Source organism: Vombatus ursinus, unplaced genomic scaffold (assembly GCF_900497805.2).
Source record: "Vombatus ursinus unplaced genomic scaffold, bare-nosed wombat genome assembly UNPS02014778.1, whole genome shotgun sequence".
Taxonomy (NCBI): Eukaryota; Metazoa; Chordata; class Mammalia; order Diprotodontia; family Vombatidae; genus Vombatus; species Vombatus ursinus.
Window position 1 is genome coordinate 5,035,355 of NW_020954556.1, and position 13,492 is coordinate 5,048,846.

General features: G+C 35.0%; 1 protein-coding gene across 7 annotated transcripts in view; it reads left to right on the plus strand.

Annotated features, from left to right (window-relative positions):
* Positions 1-2,650, plus strand: part of RNF170 (ring finger protein 170) — a 58,738-nt gene extending 56,088 nt beyond the window's left edge. For all 7 annotated transcript variants that reach the window (XM_027865558.1, XM_027865562.1, XM_027865563.1 and 4 more), the window contains exon 7: positions 81-2,650. In XM_027865558.1, coding sequence (XP_027721359.1) covers positions 81-350 — 270 coding nt within the window. In that variant the 3' untranslated portion in view covers positions 351-2,650. The remainder of the gene's footprint in view (positions 1-80) is intronic.
* The last annotated feature ends 10,842 nt before the right edge of the window (positions 2,651-13,492 follow it).

Below are 13,492 nucleotides of genomic sequence, written 5' to 3' on the forward strand. Positions count from 1 at the left end.
TGGGATTGAGAAGTCCATATTGTGAAATATAATATATTGAAAACCAAGTATATAATATGTTTGTTTTTCCCTCCTGCCAGATTGTGGAAAGAATTATGGATCTGCCCACTTTACTGAGACATGCATTCAGGGAAATGTTTTCAGTTGGGGGCCTTTTCTGGATGTTCCGCATCAGGATATTACTTTGTTTACTGGGAGCTTTTTTCTATCTGATATCACCCTTGGATTTTGTTCCTGAAGCCTTGTTTGGAATTCTAGGATTTCTAGATGATTTCTTTGTTATCTTTTTATTGCTTATATACATCTCCATCATGTATCGAGAAGTACTAACACAAAGGCTAAACAGATGAAATAAACGAATGTTGCTTGAGCTTATGTGGAAAACCATTCAAGGGAACCATAACAAAACACTTGAATATCATTTTGCAGGTTCAAAATTATCTTAGGAAATTTTGCTAACTGGAAACTGTATCAGTGTATTGGAGATTGTAATACTGAAGCTAGATTTATAACCATATAAACAATGTCTATTTGTTCAGTAACTAGCTATATAAAAATAATATCTTCTGGAAAAGTCACTATATGGGGGGGCTAAGTGAAAAGGAATATTTTTATATCTTGACTTTGCCTATCCCTCAAAAGTAAACCAACTGGCTATGTAGAAAGTTATTATTAAATATGCAATTTATCCACTACCTTCCTATGATGAAATATAAATAATTATAATGGATATTTTCTTGTATAGTAAAATGTTACATAAAATTTTAAAAGTCAGTATCTTTTAGCATTTGCTATGTTTTGTGCATTTGCAACACAATTTTGCTTTTCCATTCTTACATAACTGCTTTTATCAGTTAAAGCTAAATGAACTTTAACCTTGTACAGGATTCATTTAGTTCATACACTGACTTACATAAACCAATTTTTAATAAATTCCAAATTTCATAGCTTAGTGCAATGCCTTACACATAGTAAGCACTCAATAACTGTTGATTGAACAAAACATATACATTTCTTCTTAACCAAAACACTCAATAATTGTAATACTTAAATCAATAGCTTGATCTTTTCAAAGGGAAGTCATATAACAGAAAATTTGAAAAGGGGAAAACTGAATCCAGGAAGCTGAATAAAATGGCTAAATCATGGTAGTTGGGTGAATCCAATAGGAATAAAGCCAACTCTCATGAACTGACTACAAAACCTGTAGCTGAATCATAAACATTAATTAAACATTACTAGAAGAGAACCTGTTGCTTCATTCAGTTCAAGCCTGGGGTGTCTTATACATTGGTGGGATGACAGAATGACTAAGAAAAAATAATTCTTTTCCTGGGAGTTGACATGTGCTCTTAAAATTCCTCAGCTGACTTAACCTGGCATAGTTCTTTAATGAGCTTTGTCACAATTAACAGTATGAAGTGACACCTAGTTCCTTATGTATCAGTGATGACAGATAATGAAAACTATTAGCCTTATTGGTGAACATTTATTGAGCCCCTACTGTGTCTAATACTGACCTTGGCATCAAGAGGGAAACAATCAGAAAATCCTATTTGTAATTCATTCAGATAGAGACATCAACTTGGTATTGACTCTGAAATGTCAATAATGATGGCCTTATTTAAGCTTTTTCTGTGCTAGAGGACAATAACTGTCTGTTGATGTCTACAGCAGAACAAAAGAAATATGAAAGGTGACATTGTACCATATTCTGTTTAGGTAGGAAGGATTTGGAGATTTATCATTTGGAGCAAAAGACTGGAATATATCTCTGAAAGTGTTTTAATACAATCATTTCTATGGGATAATTTAGCTGTGAGTCTCAAGCAGAAAATGGAGTAGGTACTTTCTCACTATTGTTTACAAAACCTTAATTCCTACAATGACTCATCATAAAAGGGAAGAACAGCAGCTCTGAGAATTTTAGCTACACCTACATTTACTAAATGGAGGGATTCTAGAGTCCTTTAATTCAAGAATAAACCTGGCTTAGTGTACAAAATTAAATTATCCTGTGAAAAAAGGAAATTTTCAGTATGTATACTCTACCTGCACTACCTACTATTACAATTCTGATAAACCCTGGTTTTGTTTTCATATTTGGGTAAAGGTATTTTTATCACAATTTGTAGCATTTTAAGAATTGTAATATTTGAAACCCACATCAAGTTAAAAAAAAGGACATTTTAAAATTTATGGACCTTATGTTCATTATATTCAATTCTGGTGATGGATGTAATGACATTTTAAATTTAATATATTTAAACCTCCAACCAAGTTAAGCACTTCACTTTTTAATCAGTGTTTGAAATCAGTCATAACTCCCATGATTCAGGGTAAAAATCACACAAATCAAAGTGATTACACAGAGTGCCCCCAGGAGTACATATTAAATTGGCCAATTATCTGGGAAGTCCAGACAGTTGCTCAAACTCTGCCCATTGGTCAGATATCACAACCACCACAATTTCTGGCTTTTCAGTGGTAAATCTTCATTACTGCAACAAGAAAACAAAAGTGACAAATCATTTATTACTATGTGGATATCTACCTCACAGTTGTTGTTATGGAGAAGTAATACTTGAGTTTAAGATTTGAATTTACATGTGCAAGTAATTTGCTCTTTCAAATAAAAGTGTATCTCAGATGTTTGTTTTGCTGTTACTTCTGCAATGTATATGCTCAAAAGCCTTTGAGAGACATGGAATGTGGTTCCATGAAATGGTATTCAATGTAATTATTGTTCCTGCTTCATTTATTACAAATGTGTGTTAAGTATCTCATTCCACTTATAATTTACTATATTTATTAATTTTTGTTATATGCCAAAAAAATTGAAAAATGAGTATGGTATCTATTACTAATTGGTTCTACATTTATAGGTTTTTATATTTGATTTGCTCCCCCTTTGAAAACCGTAGTCCTCCTGACTCTAAATCATGTGTGACTTTGAAGAAAAATAAGCCAACATTCATGCTTAGTCATGGCTCCAAATTCAAATGTACAAAAGCTTAAGTGTTTTTTCATTTCTTATTTGTATTTATCATATTTATCACATTTAATAAAACAAACAAGCAGAGTGGCCAAGTACAGTATAACACCATGATTTTCTAATACAGGACTTTGCCCATTTAACTTGTTTTTTTTCTTCCTTCTCTAGGAAAATAGTTTACCTTATGACTCTGTTTTGCTCACTTTCAACTTCTAAATTTCCACTGAATTTTCTGAAAATTATCTGTTCTGAATGTTCTGTGTTCTTATTTGCATATATCTTTTTGCTCCCTAGAATACTAAATATGTAGGTCCTTTATGGTGTTTAGTCAGAATCAGATCAGCTTTTCAAGAAAAGAGTAATTATTCCTTTCCTTGCCTTTGGTTCCTTTTTTTGTGATCAGAATTAAGCCTCTTTCCCAAACAGGTCAACAAAACATACATTCTTTCAGTAACACCATCCTTACCTTGCTCTGCCAGAAAGGCCGGGCTAGGACAGAAAGGTATGTCTCTCTGGAGAATACCCAATATTAGCACCAACCTCCCACTCCTAGTGATGATATTTTAGCTTGCCAGTTCTACAGATAAGATTTAGAGATTTTTTTTTAAAATGAAAATTGAAAAGAGAGAACCACCAATTAATTGAAGACAACATGACATCCTATATCTTAAATTATTTTTACTTTAAAAAGTTATTTTAGAATGTCCTCTTATATCCATACCAAAATAAGAATTCTTTGTCCAAGCACTAATTTTCTAAATGACTAATTAGCTGGTTCTGATCAATAAGAACAGCTTGTTTTTATATCACTACAGTTAGCTGAACAAATTAGCATTAGCATTTCCACTCAATGTTTACACTTTCCATAAAAATAGAACTCTTAAAATGTCAGAAGGAGCTAATTCCTCTGAACTGATTTGGGAATATTCCATGTCAACTAGTTATGTTTTATTTATTTATTTATTTTTAGCTTTCAACATTCACTTTTATAAGATTTTGAGTTCCAAATTTTCCTTGTCCAGTCCATTTCCAGGGGGCCATGTCCAGTCAGTCTGATCTGTATCTCGCCACTGGATCCAAAATGTCTCTGGAGGAAAAAGTGAGGCTGGTGACTTGGCACAGTCCTCCCTCACTTAAATCCAAATCCAACTTGCTTGTCATTGGCCTCACCTCCAAGATATCATGGTCCTGTTTGAAAACAAGGAAAAATAGCAGCTAGCATAAATCCTAAATCAGCAATACAACATTATAATTATAATTACTGACATTTACATAGCACTTTAATGTTTTTAAAGTTGTTTTTACATAACATCTCATTTGTCTTCAAAATCCTGTGAGAAAGACGCTATGATTCTGAGGCTGACAGCAATAAGGTGGCTTGCTAGGGGTCCACAACTATTAAGTGTTTAAGGCCAAAAATGAACTGTCTCCTAACTCCAAGTTTAATATACTATCCACCACATCACTTCAATCATCGTGGACAAGGGGCCAAACCTTTAAAACCAAAAAGACCTGGATACTGTACTGTGTGACCTTGGATAGGCACGGGGGGGGGGGGGGGGTTAGGGGGGCGCATCGACAAAAGTAAAACATTTCTTGTCCTCAGGGTTCTCACATCTAACAAGGGACACATGAACATAAACAGGGTGTCCTAAAAGTCTCAGGGCAGTTTTCAGCCTACATAACTTTTAAGACTTTGGGGTTTTTTAAGATTTAAGATTGTGTGTACATCTATACCTGTAACTACAGATATAGATAGACACACACTATATTCGTGCACACGTCTAGATATGGTCCATCTATATGTAAACACAATTTACATAAAATGAAAATCAGGTAGTGTGGGAAGGGAACGCATGAGCACCTTCCTGCAGAAGGTGGTATTGAGTTTAATCTTGAAGGAAGTCAAGGATTCTGAGTCCAGGTGAGAAAGGAGTGGATTCTAAGCGGAGGGAGACAAGCCAGGGCCAAGACTGCGAAGGGGAAATGGAAAATCCCGCGTGTAGAATAACAATGAGGAGCCCTTTACAGCGGGTGTGCAGTATGTCCGTAGGGGAGGTAACGTTTAAGAACACTGGTGGGAAGGGACTAAGTTGTGAAGAGTTTCAAATCCCAAACCGAGGAGTTTTTACCTTTGAACCTGGAGGCAATAGGGAGTCATTAGAATTTAGTGATTCACGGCTCTACCACTTAGGCAGGGTGACGTAGCGGGGCCCGCACGTTAAGAAAATCATTCTGGGGGCTGTGTGGAAGGTGGATTGGAATAGGAAGGGCCCGGTGGGAGGGAGATGGGAGAAGAGGCTACTGCGGTAGTCCAGAAGAGAGAGGACATGAGCCTGAGCTGGATTCGTGGCTGTGTTGAAAGGTGAAAATGGCATGGATTTGAGAGATATTGTAGACACAGAAATGGCCAACTAGCAACTAATTGGATATGTGGGGTAAAAGTGAAGAATAAAGAATGACACTAAGGTTATGCCCCTGGGAGACTGACTGTATGCTTGGCAGCCATAAGAAAATTCACAAGAACTGGTTGGGGTGGGTGGGTGGGTGTTGGGGTGGGCAAAAAGGCAAAGAGTTCGACTTTGGACAGCCAATTCCAAATACCTATTAAGCAGCTGGTGATATGGGGCCTAGAGCTCCCAGGACAGAGTAGAGCTGGACATATAGACCTGAGAGTCATCAATATACAAATAAACAAGGACAGAGCTTCATTACTTTTGAAAATCCACTGATTCTGCCCCCAACAGGACAGCTAGCCACACTTCATATGGAGAGAAATTACAGTGTTGTTTTCATCTCAACTGCATGGACAATATTACCTACCCTGGCTCAATGAAATCAAGAATTTCAATTCAACAGAAAAAGTATTTGCAGGACACACATATAGTTTAAATACTAGATAAGAGGGTTAAATAAGATATGTTCATGGAATTTATGGTGTTACTGGTAACTAATCAGTAATATATGCTAAGTCTATCAGAGATACAAGGTGCTATGTGAGGTCAGAAAGGAAAGTCAGTACTGACTGGGGAGATAAGTTTTCAGAGCTGATGTTTGAATGGGGGGGCAGGGAATGGTGAGCATGAGAGCACACATTCAGCAGCAAGAAATGCAGAATACAGTCAAACAACAAAGAGTCCAGTTTGTCTGCAGCACAGTATTTCTGGAGTAATATGAAATAAGACTGAAAAGGTAGGGTAGAACCAGACTGTGGAAGACCTTGAATTTTAGGCATGGGTGTTTTACATGTTTCTCAATAATAATAATCGCCCTTTATAATAATATGATACCACTTTAAGGTTTGTAAACTACTTTAAATACTTTAACTCATTTGATCTTCATCTGTGCAGAAGAAGCATTATGAAGGCTGATTTGGAAGAGAGTGGATTTAGGATGAGCTGTTAGGATATGTTGCTAGTTACAGAATTACGGAGTCTTGGAATTGAAATTAAGTCACTTTGTCCAACTTTTAACTAGGAATTCCCTCTACATCACTGACAAGTGACCATGCAGCCTCCATTTGAAGATCTATAGGAATATGGATCCTACTGCCCCTCATGGTAGTGGAAGTACCTGTAGGGAAGATTGAGTGATGTGACAGCTTTTGTAATTGTTACAAAGTTTTCCCTCTATTAAAACCCAAATCTACCATTACAAATTACACCTGTTGCTTCTAATTTAGCTCTCTTTGGTCAACTTGAACAAATATGATCCTACTTGACAGTTTTGTGGACCCTGGAACACAGTTTCATGTCCCCCCTAAGTCTTCTCTTCTCCAGGATGAGCATCCCCAGTCCATTCAACTGATCTAGGACCGTCTCCAGGTACATCTTCAAACTGGTTTGTTTTCGGGGCAGCTAGGTGGCATAGTGGATAGAGCAGTGGCTCTGAAGTCAGGAGGACCTGAGTTCAAATATGGCCTCAGACCAAACACTTGACACTTACTAGCTGTGTGACCCTGGGCAAGTCACTTAATCACAATTGCCTCAAAATAAAAAAAAATTAAAAAAAAAAAACCTGGTCTCTACATGTACTTACTTATTTATCAACCTTCCTAAAAGGCAACCTCCAGAACTGAACACAGTAATCCAAATGTTTGGTGTAGGATCTGACCAAAGGTAGTTTACAGCTATGTATAATCTCACTTTTCTGGACGTTGACTATTAATGAAGCCTGATTTTGGAATGTGGTATACATTCCAAATTCCAGCTGAATTTGTACCCAATCTGTGTTTTTCTTTGAGATTCTGCTTTTAGATGTTTTGGAGTCATTCTCTTCTACTAGTTCCTGTCTTTGGGACTCTTAGAGGGGTGGGTAGAATAAAGAATAGGAGAGTATGGGGAAAGGATAAGGAAGGGATTCTTTAAAAGAGTATGGAACAGGGAGGTAGTGGTTAGGTATCAAAACCTATGGGATATAGCAAAAGCAATAATCAGAGAACCACATTAATAAAATAACGAGCACATCAATAAATTGGGTATGCAATTAAAAAAAACTAGAAAAGAACCAACTAAAAATCCCCAATTGAACACTAAATTGAAAATCCTAAAAATTAAAGGTGAGATTCATAAATTGAATGTAAGAAAACAACTGAATTAATAAATGAAACTAAAAGTTGGTTTTATAAAAAAAAAATAAAATGGATAAACCATTGGTTAATATGATTTTTTTAAAAAAGAAGAGAAAACCAAATCACTAGTATTAAAAATGAAAAGGGTGAATGTACCACTAAAGAAGATGAAATCAAAGCAATTATAAGGAGTTATTTTGCCCAATTATATGCCAATAAATTTAACCGTTTAAATGAAATGAAAGAATATTTACAAAGACATAAACTGCCTAGATTAGCATTAGAATAAATAGAATATCTGAATAGACCTATTTTAGAAAAAAAAAAAAACGAACAGTCATAAATGATTTCCCTAAGAAAAAAATCCCCAGGACCTGATGGATTCACAAGTGAATTGTGTCAAACATTTAAAGAACAATTAATTCAATATTAAATAAATTATTTGGAATAATAGGCAAAGAAGGGGTCCTACCAAACTCCTTTTATGCAACAAAAATGATAATGATACCTAAACCAGGAAGAGTAAAAACAGAGAAAGAAAATTACAGACCAATTTCATTAATGAATATGAATGCAAAAATCCTAAATAAAATACTAGCTAAAAGATTACAACAATATCTTACAAAATTTATATGTTATAACCAAAAGGGATTTATACCAGGAATTCAGGAATGGTTTAACCTAAGGAAAACTATTGCCATAAAAGTAACAAAAATCATATGATGATATGATTATATCGATAGATGCAGAAAAAGCTTTTGACAAAGTACAACACTCATTTCTATGAAAAACTCTTAAGAATATAAGTATAAATAGACTTTTCCTTAAATTGATAAAAAGCATTTACCTAAAACCATCAGCAAGCATAATTTGTGATGGATAAGTTAGAAGCCTTCTCAGTAAGATGAGGTGTGAAACAAGGATGCCCACTGTCACCAATATTATTCAATATTGTATTGAAAATCCTAGCAATAGCAATTAGGGAAGAAAAAGAAATAGAAGGGATCAGAATGAGGTAATAAAACTATCTCTTTCTGCAGACAAGTAAATACTATGATATACTTAAAAAATCCCTGACTCAACTAAAAAGTTAGTTGAAACAATAATTTTAGCAAAGTAGCATAAAATAAATCCACATAAATCATTGGCATTCCTATTTATCACAAACAAAAACCTGCAAGAAGAGACAGTAAGAGATACCCCATTTAAAATAACTCTAGAGAGTATAAAATACCTACATGTGAGTACACTTGCCAAAACAAACTCAGGAACTATATGAACAAAATTATACAAAACTTTTTATACAAATAAAATCAGATTTAAATAGACAAACATTAATTGTTCATGGGTAGGCAGTGCCAATATTATAAAAATGACAATTTTACCTAAACTAATTTATATATTCAATGCCATCCCAATTAAATTACCTGAAAATTATTTTACTGAGTTAGAAAAAATAATAAAATTCATTTGAAAGAACAAAAGCTCAAGAATATCAAAGGAACTAATAGGGAAAAAATGTAAAGGAAGGACATTTAGCAGTACCAGATCTTAAACTATATTATAAGGCAGTAATTATCAAAACTATTCTAGTACTGGCTATGAAACAGAAATGCAGATCAGTGGAACAGAGTAGACATACTATTTACAGCAGCAAATGACTAGAGTAACCTTGTGTTTGAGAGTGTAAAGATTTAAGATTTTAGGATAAAAATTCATTATTTCGTAAAAATTGTTGGGAAAGCTAGAAAGCAGTCTGGCAGAAATTGGGTACAGACCAACCTTATACCATTTACCAAGATAAGACCAAAATGGATACATGACCTAGATATAAAGACAGATATTACAAGAAAATTTGAAGAACGTGGAAACCTACCAGATTTATGGATAGATTAACAATTTATGAATAAACATGAGACAGAGAGTAATGTGAGGTATAAAATGGATAATTTCAATTACGTTAAAAAGTTTTTGTACAAATAAAACAAATGTAGCCAAGATCAGCAAGAAAGCAGAAAATTGGGGAGGAAATTTTATAGACGGTTTCTCAGATAAAGGTCTCATATCTCAAATATATAAAGAACTCTGTCAAAATATGTAAGAATACAAGTCATTCCCCAATTGATAAATGGTCAAAGGTTATGAACATGCAGTTTTCCGATGAAGAAATCAAAACAATTTATAGTCATATGAAAAAATACTCTAAATCATTATTGATTAGAGAAATGCAAATTAAAACAACCTTGAGATATAATTTTATACCTATCAGATTGGCTAAAATGATTGAAGAAAGGGAAAGCAACAAATGCTGAAGGGGATGTGGAAAAACTGGAACACTACTAATTCATTGTTGGTGGAACTGTGAACTGATCCAACCATGATGGAGAACAATCTGTAATTATGCCCAAAGAGTTATTAAACTGCCTATATCTTTTGACCCAGCAATACCACTACAGGTCTGTTTCCAAAGATAATTAGAGAAAAAGGAAAAGAACCTATGTGTTCTAAAATATTCATAGCAGCGGCAGCTAGGTGGAACAGTGGATAGAGCACCAGCCCTGGAGTCAGGAGGACCTGAGTTCAAACCTAGCCTCAGATCCATAACACTCACTAGCTGTATTTCTCTGGGCAAGTACACTTAACCTCAATTGCCTCACCAAAAAAAAAAAAATAAAATATTTATAGCAGCTGTCTTTGTGGTGGCAAAGAAACTATGGGAATTGCCTGTCAATTAGGGAATGGCCGAACAAGTTGTGGTATATGATCATGATGGAATAGTACTGTGCTATAAGAAATGATAAGCTCTATGATGTTAGAAAAACATGGGTAAACTTGCATGAAATAACAAAGAGTGAAATGAGCAGAACCAATAGAACACTGTATACAGTAACAGCAATATTGTTTTAAGAACTTTGAGTGACTAAGTCATTTTGACTATTATAAATACCCACATTAACTATAAAAGACCTATAAAGGAAGATGCTATTTTCATCCAGATAAAGAACTGATAAACAGAAGTATGTATAGAATAATTTTACATATATATATACACATATTTGTGTCTAATGGTAACTATCCTCTAGGGAGGGTAGAGAGTGAAGAAAAAAGGGGGAAAAAAGTTGCATGACAACTTTATTATAAATTTAAAAGGAATAGCAAATTGTACATAATAGATTTGCAGTATGTACAGTCATCTTTTTTTTCTATTCTACTCTTATGGACATGTTTGTTTTATTTCTTAAGTTCAGAATAAAAAAAAGAAAAAAAAATCTCGTACCAGCTAAGAAATAGAGTGCTGAATCAGTGGAACAGATTAGGTACACAATACACAGTAGTTAATAACTGTAGCAATCTAGTGTTTGACAAACTCAAAGATCCAAGCTTTTGGGACAAGAACTCATTATCTGACAAAAACTGCTGAGAAAACTGGAAAATGGCTTGGCAGAAACTAGGTATCAACATTTTACACAGTGTACCAAGATAAGGTCAAAATGGGTTCGTGGTTTAGACATAAAGGATGATATCATAAGCAAATTAGTGCAGCATGGAAAATTTTGCCTGTCAGATCCATGAATAAGGTAAGAATTTATCACCAAACAAGAGATAGAGAGCATTACAGGGTATCAACCAAACAAGAGATAGAGAGCATTACAGGGTATGAAATGGACAGTTTTGATTACATTAAATTTAAAAGTTTTTGCACAAAGAAAACCAATATGGGCAAGACTAGAAGGAAAGCAGGAAAATAAGGAAAAATTTTATAGCAAGTCTATCTGATAAAGGCTCAAATATATAGTGAACTGAATCAAATTTATAAAAATACAAGTTATTCTCCAATAAATGGTCAAAGGCTATGAACAGGCAGTTTTCAGATGAAGAAATCAAAGCTATCTATAGGCATAAGAAGAAGTGCTCTAAATCACTTTTTATTAGAGAAATGCAAAATAAAACAACTCTGAGATACCACCTCACATCTATCAGATTGGCTAATACGACAGAAAAGAAAAATGAAAAATGATGGAGATGATGTGAAAAAAATTGGGACACAAATGCACTGCTGGTATTCTGGAGAGCAATTTGGAATTATTATCCCAAAGGGCTTTGACCTTTGACTCAGCAACACTACTACTAGGTCTATATCCCAAAGAGATCAAAGAAAAAGGAAAAGGACCTATGGTGGCAAAGAATTAGAAATTGACAGGACACCCATCAATTGGGAAATGGCTGAACAAATTGTGGTATATGATTGTAACAGTACACTATTGTGCTATAAGAAGTGATGAACAGAATACTCTCAGGAAAACCTGGAAAGACTTACATGAATTTATGCAAAGTGAAATGAGCAGAACCAGAACATTGCACACAGTAACAGCAATATTATATGATGGTTAACTGTGAATGACAGCTATTCTCAGTAATACAACAACTCAAGACAATCTTGAAGAATTATGATCAAAAATGCTATCTATCTCCAATAAAAGAACTAATGGAGTCTGAATGCAGATTGAAGCATACTTTTTTTACTTTATTTTTGTTTTTTTGGGGGGGGTCTGCATTTTCTTTTGAAACATGGCTAACATGGAAATGTTCTGCATAAATGCACAAGTATAATCTATATCAAACTGTCTGCCTTTTCAAGGGGGAGGGAGGGGAGGGAAGAAGGAAGAGAATTTGGAACTCAATTTTTTTAAAATCTAAATGTTAATAAAATTTACATGTCATTGAGAAAAAATTGTTTTAAATTAATTTTTTTAAAAAGGTAATCTCATTAGCTTTTGCTACTGCCATGTTACACTATTGATTCACTTTGAGTTTACCATCCATTAAAACTCCCTCATGATATGCTTCTCTCATGGTTCTCTACCTACCTGTCTGACCACTCTTCAAGTCTCCTTGGCTGGATCTTCCTTTAGTCTCCAGGTCACTCCGACTAACTCTGGCTGTTTCTCAAGCATCTGTCTTGGGCTTCCTCTCTTTTCCCTAAATACCATCTTACCTGGTGATCTCATCAGCTTCCATGGGTTCAATTAATATCTCCATGTTGATTCTCAGAATTATTTGACACCTTAACCAGTCTCCTTTTGTCTAACATCACTGACTGCCTCTTGACTTTCTCTTAACTGGATGTCCCAGAGGCACCTCAAATTCATGTCCAAAACAGACCTCATTACCTTTCCCCTCAATCACTTTTTCCAAACTTCCCTATTACTGTCAAGGACACCACTATCCTATCACTCAAGCTCCAAATCTATGTGTTATCCTTGATTCTTTATTCTCCCTCACTCCATATAGCCAATCTGTTCTCAAGCCCTATGGATTTAACCTCTGCAACATCTCTCGTATACACCCCTTTCTCTCTTCTGACACTGCCACCACACTGGTTCAGGCCTTCATTATTCAAGCCTGGACTGCTACAATAGCCTGCTGGTTGGTCTCCCTTCCTCAGGCCTCTCCCCACTCCAATCTATCTTCTACTCAGCTACCAAAGTGATCTTCCTAAAGTGCAGATCAGACCATGTTACCTCCCCATTTATAAATTCCAGAAGCTCCTTATTACTCCCCTGATCAATTATAAAATCCTCTGTTTAGCTTTTAAACCCTTCATGACCTGACCTCTTCCTACCTTTTCCAGTGTTTTTACACATTACTACCCTCCATGAAATCTAGGATTCAGGGCACTGGCCAACATATCATTCTTCACACAGGACACTCCACTTTCTATGACTTTACTCACTGTCCCTCATGCTGTCCTTCCTTACCTCCACTTCTTGACTTCCTTCAAAACTTGACTTAAATCCCACCTTCTCCATTCTTTATTTGTGAGGATTTTTTTTTAACCTAAGTATAGGTTTATCTCTATTCAGTTTTATCTTACTACATTTATGTCATCAATTCTTAGCCTGTCAAGTTCATTTTAGATCGTTCCT